General features: G+C 46.7%; 2 protein-coding genes across 2 annotated transcripts; one reads left to right on the forward strand and one right to left on the reverse strand.

Annotated features, from left to right (window-relative positions):
- Window positions 1-81: 81 nt before the first annotated feature.
- Window positions 82-5,907, reverse strand: LOC144152749 (uncharacterized). Its single transcript, XM_077684178.1, has 2 exons — window positions 4,655-5,907; window positions 82-289 (listed from the first exon to the last, which is right to left on the reverse strand). Exon 1 carries the CDS (start codon window positions 5,548-5,550, stop codon window positions 4,657-4,659), a length of 894 nt encoding a protein of 297 aa, XP_077540304.1. The 5' UTR covers window positions 5,551-5,907; the 3' UTR covers window positions 82-289; window positions 4,655-4,656.
- Window positions 5,908-6,115: 208 nt separating this feature from the next.
- Window positions 6,116-17,456, forward strand: Mad2 (mitotic arrest deficient 2). The gene is made up of 5 exons (XM_077684192.1): window positions 6,116-6,362; window positions 10,692-10,838; window positions 12,001-12,121; window positions 12,258-12,361; window positions 16,857-17,456. The coding sequence occupies exons 1-5, from the start codon at window positions 6,287-6,289 to the stop codon at window positions 17,027-17,029; spliced, it is 621 nt and encodes a 206-aa protein (XP_077540318.1). The 5' UTR covers window positions 6,116-6,286; the 3' UTR covers window positions 17,030-17,456.
- Window positions 17,457-18,760: the final 1,304 nt, after the last annotated feature.

Raw genomic sequence — 18,760 nt, forward strand, 5'->3', positions numbered from 1 at the left:
GTTTCAACCTGGATACTTAACTGGTGAATTAGAAAAGCAAGAGCCAGCAACTCCAAACCCTACGTATGACAAAGGGGGGCATTGTGAAAGGTTCTCAGATGTACATTTATTTACAATTATGTACAAATGGGCTTGCTTAGCCAGCTCTAGAACCAAAGGAACATGTGCTACAAAATTCGAGCTTGCAGCGTTAACACTGGGCTTGTGTCGTGCAGCAGAGGGCACCACATTGTCTCTGGCAGCTTGGCTGTCTCGCAAACTTGCGACGGCACAGATGGGTCAAGCAATGCTGAAACAAAATGCAGACGGTTCCATTTAGAACAAATTAGCCAGAGCAACAGTGATGCGCCTCATTATCGGCCATGGTCGCGTCTCACTCAGAGTAGGACAACCTACCGGTGTCATTTACATCATGATGATGCGTCATAGTGTACTTATTTATAAATGAGTAATATACACATTTGTACAGACAAATCCTTTCTGGGAGCTGCGCATACCTCATATTATGTAACAAAATTCCACACTTACAAACACATTTGTATGCACGGAAAACCTGAATAAAGATGGTGTAATGTGTATTCACATACACCCCCAGACACACATACGACGCTGTATCAGGGAGGACCCTGAGGAGAACCGGGGCAGGACCTGCCCACTCCCCTTTCTGTGCGGCTGGCCACGTTCCAGAAGACAAGCCTACCCATTCCACCTAAATCCTGCCCATAATAGCAGTCCTGAGAAGCCCTGTTCTCCACCCACATCGTGCTCCTCATCTCTTGGCCCAAAACTAGGACTCGAATCAATGTGTGCTGGACAGGCTAGCGGAAGCGCCCTCAACGTTTACTACTATGTCTGTGAAAGAAAACCAGCTGTATTTAGGTGAACACACTGCACTGCAAAAATTTTCCAGATAACGTTTTGTAGACTGAGCAGCGCGTGAGGATTCTTTTGAATAATGATGGCTTCCATTACTTTACGAGTACAATTACTACACAGAGTGAGAAGCCGGCTCATTTTCCTCTGCCAGTTACCTCTATGTAACGAAAGACAGGACGTAGACTCAAGTGACACAAACACAATGCCGAGTCTACGTACTCTCTCTAGCACTGTTTCCTCACATTCTAACAATGCACCAACCAGCCCACCTGCTCCACCTCTACGCATTGCCACCGCGTTTTTGTTTTCGTGCAGACGTCGATCATGATCGGCATGTAGTACAAGTGTTTGCACTGAGCATATCAACAGTGTGAGGCAATGCTCTACCAGTAACTGGGTTTTGTCAATAATGTGTGGCTTTTACAGCTACTGTGCATCATTCTACATTTGATCATTTTACGTTGGTAAATTATATTTGCCACAAAATGACAAGCATGCACTATCAGAACTCAGCAATGTGCCTTCACATTCTGTGTAGCCATTCGTGCACACGCGCATCATTGCATCGATATACAACGGGTGGCGGGTCAATGCAATACAAAAGGTTATTTCTGGCAGTTCTGCCGGTTACGCATGTCCATTAAAGGAGCCATGAAGAGAAAATGCAAGTTGGTTTTATTCGAAAGATTTCGTGTTTTATAGTGCCCCCAGCGCTTGTCCGGATACAAACGATGCTTTATTCACTGAGAAATTAAACAATTTAAGTTAAAATTTTGATTTTCCCGCTAAATCGCTTGTCTTCGGGGTCTGCAATGACATCACAGGAACCGACCGCTCTGCAGCCTAGAATCCCTTCATTCACGCATCCGCCGTACAGGGTAGAGACACGTATACGCTGGCACCGCCATTTTGGGTTGCTCGCTCGCCGCCAAAGCAAGTCATTGTGTCAAAAACACGCTAAAATTATCGCCGCAACGCAGTTTACTGAAGACGTTTGAATCATATTGTCTGTTTCGCGTTGCAAGGTCTCGTGGGAAACGAAAAGAATAACGCGTTGAGCCCGTTGGCCCAATTGCGGCGGCACGGGACCGTTCAAAGGTTGTCTCCACCCTGTACAGCGGTGTTGGTTTGTTCCCGCGTTTCTTTACGTTACCCGAACCTAGATGGCACCACCATACCGTGGCAAGCGTTTGGTTTGTTTTTGCTCGCATTTAAACTTGGCTTGTTTTTGTTCTGGGAGAAACTATTCGTTCCCTGAAACAGTGCTCGCTCGACAAATGGGGTCACGTAAGACAGCATTGCTTGCGTCAATCGGCCAGTGTCGTCTGAGACAACCCCAAGCCCCGTAGTGCTGTGCAGCTAAACCAAGCATGCTGTGCGCAGTACGAACAGCAGAACGCATCAGTACTTCTATGTTTACATGTGCTTTCGTAACTTCCACTGTTTGTCCCATCATTCTTATTGCTTTGTAAAGAATGTGCCCTAAATTTAAGCGCAAATCGCTCGTTCGTCTAGTTTGTAAGCTCTACCTAATTTGCGTCTGCTTCTGCCAGCCTCCGCCAATCGCAGAGCTTAGCTCATGTGACATCATAGGTTCTGTTGCGGGAAATGAGCTGGTGGGTCGCATGACCATTCCCGTTTTTCCTAATTATGTAGCTTATTTGAGCGCAGTTTACGTTAAAAGTGGTGTCAGCATGATTCTAACGAGACAATCTTTTGAATGAACCAAACTTGTGTTTTCTCTTCATGGCTCCTTTAACAGACACCCCACCACGAGAGCCCATGGCACTTGGTTTCCAAGCCGTCTGCTAGCAGGTGATAATTTTAGAGTGAAAGCACTACTACGCCCCATCTTTCAAGGTCATTCACAGTGTTGCATTTGGCCTTCCGCAGCCAGTACAAACTCCTTATTGCTACGCTCGCTCGGAGCCTCAATGGCAAGGGTGAAACGGCTGCCCTGCCTGCGCTTGATCGCTCAGCGCCGGCTGGGCCATCTGCACTTCAGACGCAAGCGAACCACTTGGCTAGGCAAGGGTGTGACGTCTGCTTCGCCAGTGCTTGGTCCCTCAGTCTTGCCGTCGATTGTGCACTGGCTGGGCAGACCATGCGTGCCCTTCAGCGCAAGTGAAAGAATGAATTCAATCAACTAGTAGATACAGCTAGACGGCAGGCTGCAAAATCTTAAGCAAAGGTGAACTTTCACGAAACACTGTGTATAGCCTTTGCTTTCACTCGTGATAACTGGGTTTGGAAGCGTTAAACTGAAGCCTTTCTCTTTTTTTTTTTCTGTAGTGGTCACACGATAGCCATGCTCTCCAAACATGCAGATATATGCAACCACACCTAAGCGTTGCTATGCGTCACTGCAGAAAATGATGCCTGGGCAACGTTTCTCCTACAAGGCAATAAATAGTGGTGACGTAGGTGTACCCCTGATATACACAATGTCTTGCAGGTTTCTACTGCCCAGGAAACACTTGGCAGTGCCACCTATACTTATTATGACTGAAAGTTGGATTAACACTTGGGGTTTACCACAGTGCAGTCATATTTGCACTGCCGGGGAAAACTAATCTGCGCTGCACCTGCCTCCATCTAAAAAATGCAGCCTTGAGTGCCAGAGATCTTGCATAGCATCACGAAACCGCAGCCACCACAGTGATTACTGGAAGCAGGACTACGTTGTGTTGTAGTGATTTCAGAATGTGCACATGGTCAAATTTTTGCCGTAGCTATGTATATAGCACATTCATTCTATGATATAGCAAAGCACACACAATACTCAGCAGCACCAAGATGTTTCACACAGGCTAAAAGGCCAAAGATGCAGTTAAAAACTTTCCAAACACAGCAATAAGGCAAAAAAGCCCAAGCAGTGTTTACATGCACAGTCGGAGACAATATTCCAGACCTTGCGAGCGCGTGGCGAAAACTGCCGCTGCACACTCTGCAGGCATAGCGCCTGCTGTCGAGATTAATGCAGAGCGCATGCGTATCCTTGTTTACTCGCATGCAAGTTTTCTCGCTTTCAGCAGCCATGCTCTGGTTGTGAGTAAAACGCCACGGGCAATGCCTTTGTGCGACATTGTACCCTCTGGTAATATACCTAAAGCCTTGCGTAGATGCTGATTGCGCCGGCTTGTGCGCATGTGTTCTCTGCATGTTGATCTGTTGTTACCAGGAATGGTCTCTTATGTTTGCTGTTTTTTACCGAACAGTATTGAAACAAAAAAAAAACTTTCTGAGGGACGATTAGTTAGAACTTGAGCAAAATTCGGTGAATTTGCCAATCTGGCTGTACACTGGTTGCAGCGGCGAAAGCGTTGCTACAAAGGCGTCGCCCCGTGTTGTGTTACTGGCAATCACAGCGAGCTTGCCGAAGCGAGAAAACTTGCAAGCCTGCGTGTAAGCAGGAACACGGATGCGCACCACGTTGGTCTCGACGACAGGCACCATGTCTTCCAAGTGCGCAGTGGCAGTTTTTGCCACGCAGTCACGTGGTCCGGAATACTGTGTCCCTGCCTGTACGTTCCTTGGGAGGCCGTAAGCTGTCTAGGGGACATAGCAAACAAATTTTAAATTAGGTCTCCGGGCGGACTTTCGGGCTAGTTGTTAGTTCATTGCAGATGTGTAAAGCGCAAAACTTCAGGCAAAAGGGGATGACATGGACAAACGCTCATCCCTGTCATCCTCCATCGTCGTAGGACATCCTGGCAATGGCTACTGTGCCGACATACCATACAGGGTTGGTAAATAAACGTTGCTATGCAAAGCTTACAGCTAATCGGGAAGACCCGTGATGAGTTCATCTTCGTCGGCCTCGGTATCGGCAGAGGCCATAACCGAAGTTGTGGTCACCAGCAGCGGCGGTCCGCTGTCCAGCAGCTCGGCCGGCGGCTCGTTGCTGAACAGCTCCGCGGGCACCGTGAGCGGCGCCTTCTCGGGCAGCAGGTCGCGCAGGGCCTGCCTTGCCTCCAGGTGCCTCTCCACCTCCTCGGACGTCATGTGGCCGTCCAGCCGGCCCACGGCCAGGGCGTCGGCCACCTCCACCATCCGTTTCGGAATGCCGGCGGCCAAGAGTTGCTTCGGCAGCGGCTGGGGCGGCGCCGAGACAGTGGCTGCGGGCTTCGTTGCCCGCGCCACTTTCTTCTTCTTCTCGGCGGTCGGGTTAAGCGACGCGCCGGGGGGCATCAGGACGGTCGACTTGGCCGCAAGCGTGGGCAGAACCCCCAAGGAAGCAGCACCGCTAGGACCGGGCCCCGGCACAATCTCCGTCTTTATGGCTATCGAACATGAGGGCGACGCGCTCGGCACAGCCGTTGCAGACACGCTTGGCAGATGGTGGACACTGCTGGCATCGACGGGGGCCACCGACAGCTTTTTCTTCTTTGCTGCGGGAGGCGGCGGCGGTTCGACTCGAAGCTCTGACTCGCTGTCGCTGGACAGTGTCGCGTCCGAGTCACTGGACGACGAGTCAATGGACTCGTACTGAAGGAGCTGGTCGAGAAGGAAGCTCTTGTCGCGTGTCACTTTGAGAAGCTTCCGCTGGGCCTTTCGAAGCTCCTCCTGAAAGCATTCATTCTCGTAGAGCAGATACTTGAGCTTGCGCTTTAAATTACGATACTTCTGCCGATAGGACACAACGGGCCCCGCAGCCTCGTCGGAAATGGGCATCTTCTGCGTTGTCTTCGTCTTGGAGGCTGTTGACACCACTTTCGATATTTCAGCTTACTTGCCAATTGATAGGCTAGGAGTAAATTCTGGCGACGCCACTGATCTCGAGAGTCAGCTTCCTCTGGTTCTTCTGACAGTTCAACAATATCGCGGCGCTTGCTTTCATTCCAGTGAACTGGTTACATCTGGGGCTGAACTTCAACTTTTGTCACCTTTACGCCGGTTAGCCAAAGCCAGGAACGCTTGCTTGGTTGAAGCGTTGTGCTACTGTTAGTGTTAGAGCAACGTCAGAGAATATCATGAAGTTGCGAATTTCACACTGCTTGTGTTTGGATTATTCAGGCTTGACTTGCTAGGCTGGCTAAGCATATGTCTCTATCCAATCATACATACCACATACTACCAGAAAACAAGCTAGCATCAGCAAAAGAAAAATAAATTAACTAAATACAAACAAATTTACAGCTTCAGGAAATAATTACATCACTCATAACAGACAGATAAGTTTTTGCCGCAGCTGCATTGTTGCTCTACTATTGTATTGCCAGAATTGCTATTGTCATCGGCATCGTCGTTTTGGCGGTTAGTCGCATTCCCAGAAAAAGACATTGTGGAGTCGCTGAGTCTTTTAATGACGGCGCTTATTGGGTGCATAAGTTAATTTGCTGTTTCTGAGCTTTTGGGATTTTCTCGAGTTACAAACTTAAAACTTGTGTGAATCCCGCTGCTGCCCATAATGCAAGGGACATCGACTGAAACAAAGAACGCAATAACTTTGAAAGGTTCTGCCCAGATAGTCTCCGAGTTCTTCAGTAAGTTCTTGACATCATTTTCTGCTGCTGCATGTCTGTGGCGCAACTGTTTTTTTGCTGCCACCGCACCAGCGTGTGGTCGATGCTTGCTGCGGCTGACGTCGGGGAGGCGTCGCAAATAGGGAATCAAACAAGCGCAGAATGCTAGCTGCACCTTTGAGCGTTTCTGTTCGACTGTGTCTATTCTCGCGGCAACGGCAGAGGTTTCGCACTGCAGTTTTCCGAAAAGCCTGGCACGGCTTAAATTAGCGTAATAACGTTTCCTGAAGTAAACTGAACAGACGTGAATTTACCGCCATTTTGCACGGGTAATAAAATACTCGCATACTGCGAGCGACCACCTTATAACTCAAACGACGAAAGTGAGGACCAGATTTGACCTGACGTAGCCTAACGTAACTTAACAACCGGTCGTACCCTAACTAAACTAGCAGAACACAGCCCTACATAGCGTATACTAACTTTACGCAAAGGAAAGTTTGACATTTACCTAAATGCAGCCATAAGGCTACAAAGGAAAGCTATACAGCTTTCTCAGAAACTTCTTAGTTGAAGAAAAAAAAAGGTGGATGTCAAACTTTCCTTTGCAGAAACTTACTACACCTTGGGGATTTCCCCTAAAATCTGTTCGATTAATACTAACTTTACCTAGCCCAACTACACCGAACATAACCTCTCTTAAACCCAATCCAACGGAACCCGGACATCTTGTGCGTTAATCCCGTGATAATTGTAGGAATAGCCAAAATGGAAAAAAGTGTCCTGAAAAATCCCAGACGCATAAAACTTGCCGAAATCTGAAAACAAAAGAAGAAAGAAAATTGCCCTATGCCGGATTCGAACCTGCGTCTTCCTGTTACAGAGCAGGTACTATACTTCAACGCTAGAGCCACTAAAATATCTAGTGGCTCTAGTCAACACCACAGAAGCAAACGTTCCAGTGAGTGTCCTAAGGAACCTCCGGGTGCTGACTGCCATGAGAATTTTCTGGTGGTAATTCTCAATTTCCAAGATAATAGACACTACCTTTCTCTTACTTTTCATGCACTGGGTGTACGGCAAACAGAAACGACCAGTTAGGCTACGTAACATCGCGTTCAAATTTTATCATTTGCCTTAGTTGAGACAAAAATGTGAGATTAGGCGACGTCGTTCTTTTTACCGCATTTCCTTGGTCGACTCAAGGCAGCATGGTGGTGGTCATTTTGGTGTGATTCTTCAGTCGCATTCACGAGGGATTGACAAAATTTATTTGCTTACTGGGAGCGTATGTTGCCGAACCGTGCAGTTTGCTTCCCCAGGGCATGTACAGGTGCTCCAAAAGTTAAACAGAGCACGAGAACGATGGCCGGACAGGGAAAAACTGCGTGCCAGCGTGATGTATGAATAGATGCGCCGCAGATAGCAAGAGTGCGTGAGCACATCCATCTGGCTCCATGTCTGTGTTCTGACGCTTGCTTTATTGCCGGCTCAAGCAAAGCCGCGCTGCTGCCAGCCATGCTTTCCTGGGGCGCTTCCACTGCTTACATGTCAAGCTGCGATGCCCTTCTTTTCCAAGATAATTACTGAAGTTTGGGTAATAAGGCCTACTTGTCTTGAAGCAAGTGGCCTCCGTTCAGCTCGCCTCCTCAATTCTCTTCAGTGCCCATTAGAACCGCGGAAGAAGTGCAGCCAGTACACGCACGAACTGTTTGCTTTTATTCATATTTCATGCATCTCCATGAGCCAAGTGTGGTTATGGCCGAGCTGCTGAATGATTAACGAGCGTTTAAACCACATGACTTAACAAACCTGTCGCCGAGATCATCATGAAACGTGGCAGGGTCTTGGACAAACTGTTGGGGTTCCTAACAAAATGGAACCCTCACGCGGCTGAAGATTAGCTTTCTTCCAGACATGGGCAAATTCGTGCATAAAGCATCGGAAGCACCCCTGGTGAGCAGCGATGACAGCCCCGCAGCTTCTTTTGAGCCGGCTGTAAGGCGAGAGCGTCAGAACATCGCGATGGGCCAGCCGGGTGTGCCCACGCACTCTCCCTTTCTGTGGCGCGTCTATTCGTAGATCGGGCTGGCATGCAGTTTTGCCCTGTCCGGCCACCGCTCTCGTGCTCCGTTTAACTGTTGGAGCACCTGTATGCCTGCATCGCAATACACACAAGTGCGTGTCAAAAGGAGCCCTAAGGGAGCATTGATGGAGACGCGTGTGCGAATGAAGAACGAGTGCCAGCTGCTCGGGCTGGTCCTAAGACGTCTCGTTACTCTCATAGTTTTCCTTTTCCGGGGGGAAAAGTGGGGTATAAATTATTTTCAATGACAGTGTTTCTTACAGTAAATAAACTATAGTCAGCATAGTAGAAAAAACAATAGTGTGTGGCCTACGGCTGCTAAAATGCCCTCGGTCACCCTTTCTTCGCGCGGAGCCACCATTGTGCAACCACTAAATCTATTGCTAGACTCAGTGGGAAATGCCCTGCTACGTATTGTCCTTAACCGCCTTCAGAAACACCTAGACGAGACCGAGCAGATACCCACAGCAATGCTGGGATTACACGCACATCTAGGAACCTAGGAGATCTTTGACTCAAGACGGAGGTACTCAAACAAGCCACGCACCACTTCCCCAGTGCCATTTTGCCCGTGGATCTCAAGGGAGCATTTGACAAGGTCACCCATGCAAGTATACTTGGGAACCTGAACACGGTGGACTGCGGAACCTGGACGTATGAGTACATCTGCAATTTTCTTTGCCGCCACACCGCTGCATTCAAGATGGGAGACAGTACATCCGACACCATACTAATAGCGGCTAGAAACACTTCTGCGGGATTCATGCTCTTGCTGTTATTATTAAATGTTGCCTCTTGGGACCATCTCAGAAGACTCAACATCATAGATAACCTTGGACATGTAGTCTGTGGCAACGATACCACCCTCTGGATGGGGACTGGCTCCTCGGCTAGCGCCTTCTGTTTGTGCACAGCTGGGGCATATGAGCTGTGCTCTTCAATCCCTGGAAGTTGGCTTTCTCCGGCCCAGTTCAGATACTGTGGGCATTATCTGTGCACACAGCTACCACCTTTTTATTGGTTCTCCATTCTGTGGCAGTCTCCAAAACTTCACGGACACTTTGTTCTGCTGTGTGCATCTCTAATACATGTCTTGCTTGGAACGCTGCCAACCCACCAGGGAAGGGGCTAAGTCATCTTTTGAGCTTAGAACGCCAAAGCAGTATGTCTTCCCAGGGGCGATACTTACCAAGGGCTTATTTTCTGCTACATCTTTGTGGCTCTTTCTTCATTTTCCCTTTGTCATTTGGATCTGTTTGCTGTATTGTTTGCCTCTCCTGCTTTGGCCTTGTTTGCATATCTGCAGGGTCGACTGCGCTCCGCTGGTACATTTGCTGATGGTAAATGTGTTATTTTACATGTCTGGTAAATTGCTATTTATGTGTGCGCACCTGCGTTTCGGGGGGCAGCACTGTGCCGCACTCCTTTCACAATGCTGTGCGGCACACAGCCAAACTCAGGCTGTGATGATGGACATTGCTTCATCTTCAGCCATAATTCATGTCACTCGTCCTGCTGCCATGTAACACAGCGCATCGGCATGCACACTTGGGAGGGGAAGTAGCTGTTGTGTGTGTGTGTGTGTGTGTGTGTTTTTTTCCCTCGAGTGGGAGTTTTGAAAACCATGTGCCTCAGCAAGGTGTGTACCCATCTTTAAATTACGCGTTCAATGCTTTACCAATTCAGCTACTGGGGCAGCTGTGTGGCCTCTTTCTGGCTCATTTATGGCAATATAAGTGTATCCTAAACTTGGGATGGTGTGTGTTCTTGCCAAGACATGTTTACATCGAAGCATGGGGCACAAGACTTTTATTATTGCATGAGTGTTCCTGAACTACTATGCAGTGAATTCCATGGGAAATTGCATACATCTGTACAAAGAAATAGTGCTTCAGTGGTGAGTGCAGAGGTATCTCACCTCTTTTTGGCATCGAATGGCTGTTTATTCTTGCTGTATCACCAACAAAACAGGAAGGTGTTCGCCAGCCTAGTGCAGTGCAAAATATGCTGAGCAAAGTTGAGACTGATTTGGGGGGGGGTTGCAGCATAAGTGTTGCACTGTAAAACAGTAAATTACAACTCTAAATTTGGTGGCTGTTTATGTTGATTTTTTGTATTAAAACTTGTGAAGAATTGGTCCAGATACATTTTGTTGGCAAAAATTTTGTTTCATTTAGTTTTTTTCAGTTATTAATGCTTGCTTGAATGGTTGTCTAAATTGAGATTGGTTGTAAGATCATGGGCAATTTTTTCGTTCTTTACAGACTATGGGATCAACAGCATTCTTTACCAGCGAGGTGTGTATCCACCTGAAATGTTTACGACTGTCCAGAAATATGGATTGTCCATCCTTGTGAACACAGAGAAACCCCTGCAGAAGTACCTGGACAATGTCCTGGCGCAGCTTAAAGGTTTGTATAGTTTTTTTTTTTTTTTTACACATTGAGTGGATTGCTAAGTATGAACTCTGGCAGGTACACTGTGGTGATTCAAAAAGTGACCTATTCTTGTAGTTGGCAACAACGAAAAAACAAAATCCGTACTACTCGTCAATGAACAAGTAGGAAAGCATGCACTTTGAATGCTTTCACGTAAAACCTTTGCACCATGCCCATGTCAGCATAGCACATGGTGCAGGCAAATTAAATTGGTGAATGTTGCAGAATGATTTGGTACAGGACAAAGCATGATGCGTGTAATTGTGCGGAAAAAGCTTCTATTTTTTACTTTAACGGGTATTGACACCAATTTTTGGGGTTAATATTGTTATGTGGTTTGCTTTCTTTACTCACCAAGATATCCTGGCTTCAGTATGAACAGCTTGCGACGCCTGGAAGTTATTTTAACTTGATCCTCTTTATTGCGTCATTGGAGCAGTTCAGGGTGCGGCATACAGCAAATAGACAGTGCGACATCCCCCCCTGTATAAGGGCCAACAAGGTCACATAGCTGAGTGTCTCTGACGTATGGCAGGAATTTGTGACGTCACTTCATCTGCACAGCTCAGCGAGTGGAGACGTGGCATTGGCAGCAATCATGAGGTAATGCAGGTAGCCACGGCTACAGATGTCACCTCTCAACAGAATGGCACTCTTGGCGAAAACAGAGTTCCACATGCGGGAAAAGAGCTGATAAGAGCGAGAATTGCGATAGGAGTTGTCATCTGTGCTGCTAGTGAAAGCAGTCATGAAATATCCACCGCAATGGTAAGCCTGGAACCCTTCATGCAGCCCAGTCAGGCAGACCTTGGCTGTTGCGAATGCTTTAAAACCACCACCATAGGTGCGCTACTCCCTACTGGTACAGTACATCCTGCCCCGCCAACCAGAGCAGTACATCACAACCAAAGCAGTTTTTTAAACGAAGTTCTTTATTGTGTCGCAATTTTCTTTATTTACTCAGATTACATTTTAGACAACGCATTTTAGAGGCCTCTATTAAGCTGGGATTTGGATGAGCTAAATCATTTTTGTGGTTTCTTGAAGTTGGGCTTAGTGGAACTACTAGATTATGGAAGTTTGAAAGTAACCTCTTAAGTTTTCAAGTCTCTTGACTCCTAATGTTATTTTACAGACTGGCTTGAGGCCAAAGTGGTTCACCAGGTAGTACTGGTCATTTCGGCTGTCGACACCAAGGAAACACTGGAGCGATGGGAGTTTCGTATCCAGTCTGATGAAGAGATGACTAGCACAAGGTAAGCCTGGGGCCAAGTTGGTTGTTTGTCCTGGATTCTGTTGCTCAAGCAAGCATACATATTGCTTCCCGTTAGACTTTTGTTTTATACTTTGTGGCGATGTGTCAGTTATGATTGGCCCCTCACTCTTTTCCAGCAAGCCTAAGGAAAAGGAGTTGACTGACATCCAGAACGAGATCAAAAATGTAATTCGCCAGATTGTAGCTAGTGTCACCTACTTGCCCATTCTGGAGACGGCGTGTAAGTGGGTTTTGTTTGTCACATTATGCATGCGCATCTTGTAGTTTATATTTATCACGTCCACTTAGCAATTTTCTTCATGTTGAACTGTTTAAGGGGCCATGGTGAGAAACGACAAGTATGTCTTATAAAAAGTTTGCTGTGTCCAACCTTGCAAATTTTGAAATGAACCTCAAGCAATTGCTAGTTTAATAGGATAACTAGTGAAGTAGGGGTGATTGGCCATAGAGTTTTTTAGTAAGTATACTAGAGAGAAAACTGCACTTGGCAATCCTGTCAGCAGGGGGGGTTATGGGAAGATTAGTGCTGCTGGCTTGGCATGTCTATCGGATTCTTATGCCCCTGTCAAATGTGCCTATTTAAATGCACTTAACCCGAGTGCACTAGGGATCCCTGAATGACACTTTGACTCGCGCTGCTAAACGACGAAATAAAGTGCCCTTGGCCGTGTTGTCAGTGACGATAGCCAGCGTAAGTGTTCAATAAAGTTACTTGAAATTTCCCCTATTTATCACGTGAAAAACAATGTAAACATTTAATTGTGTTTACATTGTTCAACACAGCAATCGGCACCTCTCACAAGTCCATCGAAAATGCCAATGGGACGTCAACTAAATGCCAGTGGTCATACCTTTACTGTTATTCGCTGCGCAGCGAATCGCTACAGCATTATCATCAAGGAAAAGTTATCATAGTGTGCGGATTATAACAGAAAAAGCTGAAACGGCAACACAACCACTGAGACACAACAAACAACCTAAGTGAACCCCGCAGAGAATGGCCGCCGTGGAGCAACACCCCACCAAGCGGCGCTGGCACGTCGTTGGGCGAGAAATTATTTTTTTGTTTTTCGTCGCTGCTTTTCGGTTTGTCAAAATAAATCGCCAATATATCCGTAATTAACTTCTAAAATAACTTATAGTCATCTAAACGGCCGTTTTGTTGTCTCATCACCAGACCCCTGGTGATGAGACAACTCAGGCGGCGAGTCGGCCCGGGTAAAGTGGGCTTGGGGAACACACTCAGCTTAAAGTGCGTTTCGTGGAAAGTGTTGTTTGCCGTTTAGCCACTCCCGAATGACATTTTACTAGAGTACACTCTGTGGAAGTGGACTTAAATGGGCACGTTTGAGAGGGGTATTAAACGTCTTCTTGGGTCTGCTTTCTTCACTATGCATTACTGTGTCTACGAGGTAGCCGAGATGGTCGCAACACGCTTCGCTTTTCTCGCTTTGCTTGGAATTTCGAAATTCGCTCTATTTGTTCATGCTAAGGCAGCTGTGCCTCATTACAAGCAAGTGGGAGGGCTGGTGCCGGCGAGCGACCATCGGTACATATTTACATAAGTACAAACCCACAATGTAGATACGCTAGTTTGTGGTAAGGAGAGTTCGCTTCCCAGTTCTTTTTTGCAGTAGCAGTACATATGTTAACAGTGCCCGGGCATCTTAACTGAGTGAGTAATTAGTCGCCGCGAAAATTGTAGCAGACGATCTGTGCACCGGTTCACCGCAAAGGCGATGTTTTTATAGATACACGCATGAAACCTTTCTGAGCTTTTCAAACAACTTATTGAAATATTGGCATAATGAGTCTTCGCCCACAAGAGAGAACTGAGAAGCGCGCTATCCTTACCTCAAACTAACGTGTTTACATTTTGTTGTTTCTAACATGTTTTCGTGTTTACATCGTGTTGGCCTTATCACACCTTAACGAGAGGCGTGATAATAGAGTAGAAAAAGTAAATATAGACCAACACAATAGTATGTAAGCATGCTGTAGGAAGTGCTATTTAACCAAAGGTGCTGCCACAGCCTGCCAATACTCGGCAGATGACGCTTCTCTTCGCCATAAATGCAAGAAAAAATCCGCCCAATAGCAGGATTTCTGCTTGTGACGCACATGGGAGAATCGATGGCATACATGCGTTTAAATGGCGGGGTTCAAAGACGCGCAGGAACAGGTGGGATAGGGCTGACAAACCTTGCAACGCAAGTGTGAGCTTTTTGCTGCACATAAAAAAGTTACACTTGGCACAGATGACGTTGAGCACCCAACCTAAAGACTCCACTTGTTCATTTAGTGCACTCAAAACACCTTTCAGGACTCCTTTAAATGCAAACATGGAGTTGACAACCTTGTAACTCTGTTCTTGATATTTCCCTTGTGAAATCACAGTTGACAGTGTGGAGCGCGAAGCTTTTAAAGGAGCCATGAAGAGAAAACAAAAGTTTGTTTTATTCGAAAGATTAGGTGTTTCATAGTACCCCAAGCGCTTTCCCGGAAGCAAATGATGCTTATTCACTGAGAAATAAGGCAATTTAAGCCAAAATTTTAAATCTCCCGCTAAAATTGCACATTCCGTGACGTGAACAATGGCGTCATACGAGCCGGTCCATGAAACAGATACTTAGTATGTCGACTCCATATAGCACCCACACGCAGGAGTCGACCGAGACGGCGGCCATTTTAAAAATACTAGTAAAACCTAGTGCACCCGCAGCCCTAGTCATGGAATCGCCTGGTCCGGAGAACAAAACTCTCGCCGAGGAGCTCGGGCTTGCATTTAACAACCTCACACCACTTGAACGCTCAATGCTTCTAAGTGCACGAGCGGCAAAAGTTGTGGGATACGCGCTGGACGGGAAAGCGACCATTCCGCGATAGCCACAACAGACGAACGCCCTGCCGTCGGCACCACTGCCTCGTCAGCCCCGTCGCGACGGACGAATACAGACTGGTACGTATGTGCCGTATACCCGCCGCGGTGGCTCAGTGGCTAAGGCGTTGCGCTGCTGAGCACGAGGTCGCGGGTTCGATTCCCGGCCGCGGCGGCCGCTTTTCTGATGGAGGCGAAAAGCAAAAACGCCCGTGTGTACGAGATTTCGGCACACGATAAAGATCCCCAGGTGGTCAAAATTAATCCGGAGCCCTCCACTACGGCGCGCCTCATCGCCTGCGTTGCGTCGGCGCGTTAAACCCTACAATCAATCAATCAAAACGTATGTGCCGTATTTTTATTACGGTTAATAATAGTTCAATTTCAGTAGCAGTATCACTTATGCCAGTTGGCCGGTGTCGTGTATGGAAAGCCGTTCGCGCGAGCTCTCTGCTTCGACCAGAAAGATACGAGCGTCAATGCGCGGTGTTTACGGCATTTTTTTTCCCCAAGGTCAGAGCGATTTGACGAAGTCGGCGACGAGCGCCAGCATGTCCCAGGAGTGAGCTAACGTAAGGGTCCCTGCCGTAATCACTTCCTCGGAAATGAAGCGAGCACACTCGTACTTCCTTTAGCTCTCTTTCTCCTCCGTTTGCAAAGTTCACAAAACGTAGCCACTTGCTTCGCCGAGGTTCGTCGTTGGGCAGCACATGACAGGAGATCTCCTCACCGGCGGGGATGTCGCACTCCCTCGACGATTTGCCCGTACTACATGGGCATTTCAAAATGCAGCAACGAAATTTCATTGTAAATTTGTACTCGAACAAACTGAAGTTTTCAGTGGTTGTAAACTGGAAACGAGCTCGTAACGACAGCAGCAAGCCAACACCATTCGAAAATTCTGCGACGACTGGCATTATCTCGTCGCTTCTTGCTGTTCCTTACTCCCCTCGTTTCTATTTTTACCTTTGCTGGTTGGCGATATGACGGCCAACCTCCTGTCAAGGGATTAAGATACCAAGCAAGGGCGCGGCTGTACGTGCTGGAACGGTTCGTTGGCCCCTAAGAGCCTCGAACCTGAAAATTCGTCTGCGCGACGGCGAGATGTCGAGTTCGGCCGGCGGTGGTTTCGTACGCATTGGCGCACACGCTTGCGTGTTCGTTCGGAACTTCAACCGTTTACTCCGCCGTTCTTTGTCATAAAAAGAATGTGCAGTATGTTTCACGGGCATTTAGCTCGCTATGCAAACTGTAAGCCCTGCCTAACATGCGTTTGCTTTTGCCGGCCTCCGCCAATCGCAGAGCATTCTCGAGTGACATCATAGGTTCTGTTGCGGAAAATGAGCTGGTGGGTCGCATGGTCATTTCCTTTTTTCCTAATTATCTAACTTATTTGAGGGAAGTTTGCGTTATAAGTGGTGTTGTTATGGTTCTAACGAGGCAATCTTTCGAATGAACCAAACTTGTTTTCTCTTCATGGCTCCTTTAATGCTTTGTATCTTTTTTAGGTGAAAACAATGTCCTTTGGGAGCTGCAGGGGAGATGAAAGGTGTAGTTATGGCAAATAAACCAATTGGTCTCTTTTATTTGCCAGTTCCGAGCAGCTTGAAGGAAGTCCAGAACTGCTCTCTCAATAGGAAATCCTTGGGCAAAGAAATAAGGAGCTACTGTAGAGCAGTTCTGGGCAGTCTAAAGTGACAACTAGAAGTGACCACATGCATTTTTACTTCTTGATCTCCCTAAAAGCAGCACTCCTGAGAGTATATATAGTAATGTACACTTTGACCTCGCTGACCATGCAGAATGTGTTTTACTGTTCCTTTGCATTTTGTTACAGGCGCGTTCGATCTGCTGATTTACACGAACAAAAATTCTAAGCTTCCAAACAAATGGGCCGACTCGGCACCCCTTCTCATCGAAGACAGTGAGACAGTTCGCCTCAAGAGCTTCTCCACAAGCGTTCACTCTGTGGACACTGCTGTCTCCTACAAAAATACCTTCAAGATGTAATCCTCACCCCCCCCCCCCCCCCCCCCCCCCCTCTTTTTTTTTTTTTTTTTTTCCAGTAGGGTGTGTATGCTGTGTTGTCTTGCATGATAGTCTTTTAACTTTTTGTAATGCCTTTGCCCTGGAGTGGACATCATATTTAGCATCAATTGTACGTCAAAAATGGCAAGAGTACCATGGTTTTTATTCTTTGGTATTTTGAGACTTGCCGGCACGGTGCTAGCATTACTGATGGCTATGGCCTGGAATCTGCCACTTGTCCGCACGTGCCTGTGTGTATTGAACCTGTTTTGCTTGTGACTGCTTGTATTCATTGCCCAGTGAAAATTGCTTGGTATTTCCAGTTTTCCCTCGTTGTTGGGGATTTTTTAATGGAATGTTTATTTGCTACAATCTACCCTGCACAAAATAAAAGGTATTTCCAGTTTTCCCTCGTTGTTGGGGATTTTTTAATGGAATGTTTATTTGCTACAATCCACCCTGCACAAAATAAAAGGTACACAGGAAGCAGTTATAAATATTGTCAAAAAACTTTATTATATAGTCTAACTCTAGAATGCATAGTTTATGTTCACAGTTTGCTTGGCTGATTTGTGTATATCATAAAGAAATTCTGTAAGAAAATTACATTAAAAAAAACTGCCATTTCCCTTGTGCCAACCTCTTTGCTTACTTTGCGACATTGGCTGTGGCAGTTCAATATTAACCAAGGGATAGACTAATATTCGCAAAATTGAACACTGAGGTAGCATCACACCGCATTGCTAACCAGTGTCCTTGTGCAGTAGTTAGAGAGGCGGCTAACATGGAAACTGAGGCCCCCCCAGTCTTCTACTGAATAGGGCGTCCCATGTGTGCTGCCATACAATACTGCCACAGCCAAGAGTTGATCAATTTCAGTTCAGTGTGGATGAGTGGCTGTTCAGAGGATGTGTAGACAAAAAAAGAGCACCTACTTTCCTTCTTTGTTGAGATATTTACTGAATAAATGGGCGTGGTTTTTTTTTTTCTCTCTCCCGACAATAACACCACCGCCGGTGAACATTTAGGTGTCATCTTATCACTACACATATGCCATTGTGACTACCGTAATTTTCCCCTCTCAAGCACCCGCTGCCACTATAGATAAGCAAAAGTTACCTGCTAAGTGGCTCAGTTGCTAAGGCATTGTGCAGCCAAGCCAAGGACGTGGTTTCACTGCAGTGAGCGGCAGCTTCTCAGATGGAGGCGAAAAGCAAAAACACCCTTGTGTCGACACTTCAACTCATGTTAAAGACCTCCAGGTGGTCAAAATTAATCTGGAGCCCTCCACTGTGGCGTGCCTCATAGCTCATGTGTAGCTTCTAGCTTCAGCACGCTAAACACCTTCTTTTTTTTTTTTAGGGGTAAGTAAAAGTGTGTGTTTTTTTTAAGAGGCTGACATTTTCTGCATATGTGCTTTGCAGCTAAACACCCCTCTCCACTTTGAGTGTCACAGCTACGAAAACTAAGGTGCTCAATATTTAATGAATACATTAGGCTGTTCCAAGTATGAGGGATTACTGGGAAAATGGGCAAATGCTCCCAGTGCAAACACTGATCGAGACTAATGGGAACATGGACTGCGAGCCTATAAAAAAGTCTACGACTTTGCGCACTGTCATGCACACTTGAACATGCTGTAGTGCACTCAATTGAAGCACAAGCTAGGTCAGCGGCAAAATATCGGCGTAACCAAGCAGACAGAAGGTGCAG

This window comes from Haemaphysalis longicornis, unplaced genomic scaffold (assembly GCF_048455015.1).
Source record: "Haemaphysalis longicornis isolate Haplotype H1 unplaced genomic scaffold, Haemaphysalis longicornis Haplotype H1 scaffold_1, whole genome shotgun sequence".
NCBI classification, from domain to species: domain Eukaryota; kingdom Metazoa; phylum Arthropoda; class Arachnida; order Ixodida; family Ixodidae; genus Haemaphysalis; species Haemaphysalis longicornis.

Excerpts from the sequence above, each read along its gene's own strand:
- LOC144152749 (XM_077684178.1), bottom strand. The coding sequence starts at position 5,550 with ATGCCCATTTCCGACGAGGCTGCGGGGCCCGTTGTGTCCTATCGGCAG.
- Mad2 (XM_077684192.1), top strand. The coding sequence starts at position 6,287 with ATGCAAGGGACATCGACTGAAACAAAGAACGCAATAACTTTGAAAGGT. Across the intron at positions 6,363-10,691 it reads GATAGTCTCCGAGTTCTTCA|ACTATGGGATCAACAGCATT; the intron begins GTAAGTTCTTGA and ends CGTTCTTTACAG. Across the intron at positions 10,839-12,000 it reads TGTCCTGGCGCAGCTTAAAG|ACTGGCTTGAGGCCAAAGTG; the intron begins GTTTGTATAGTT and ends GTTATTTTACAG.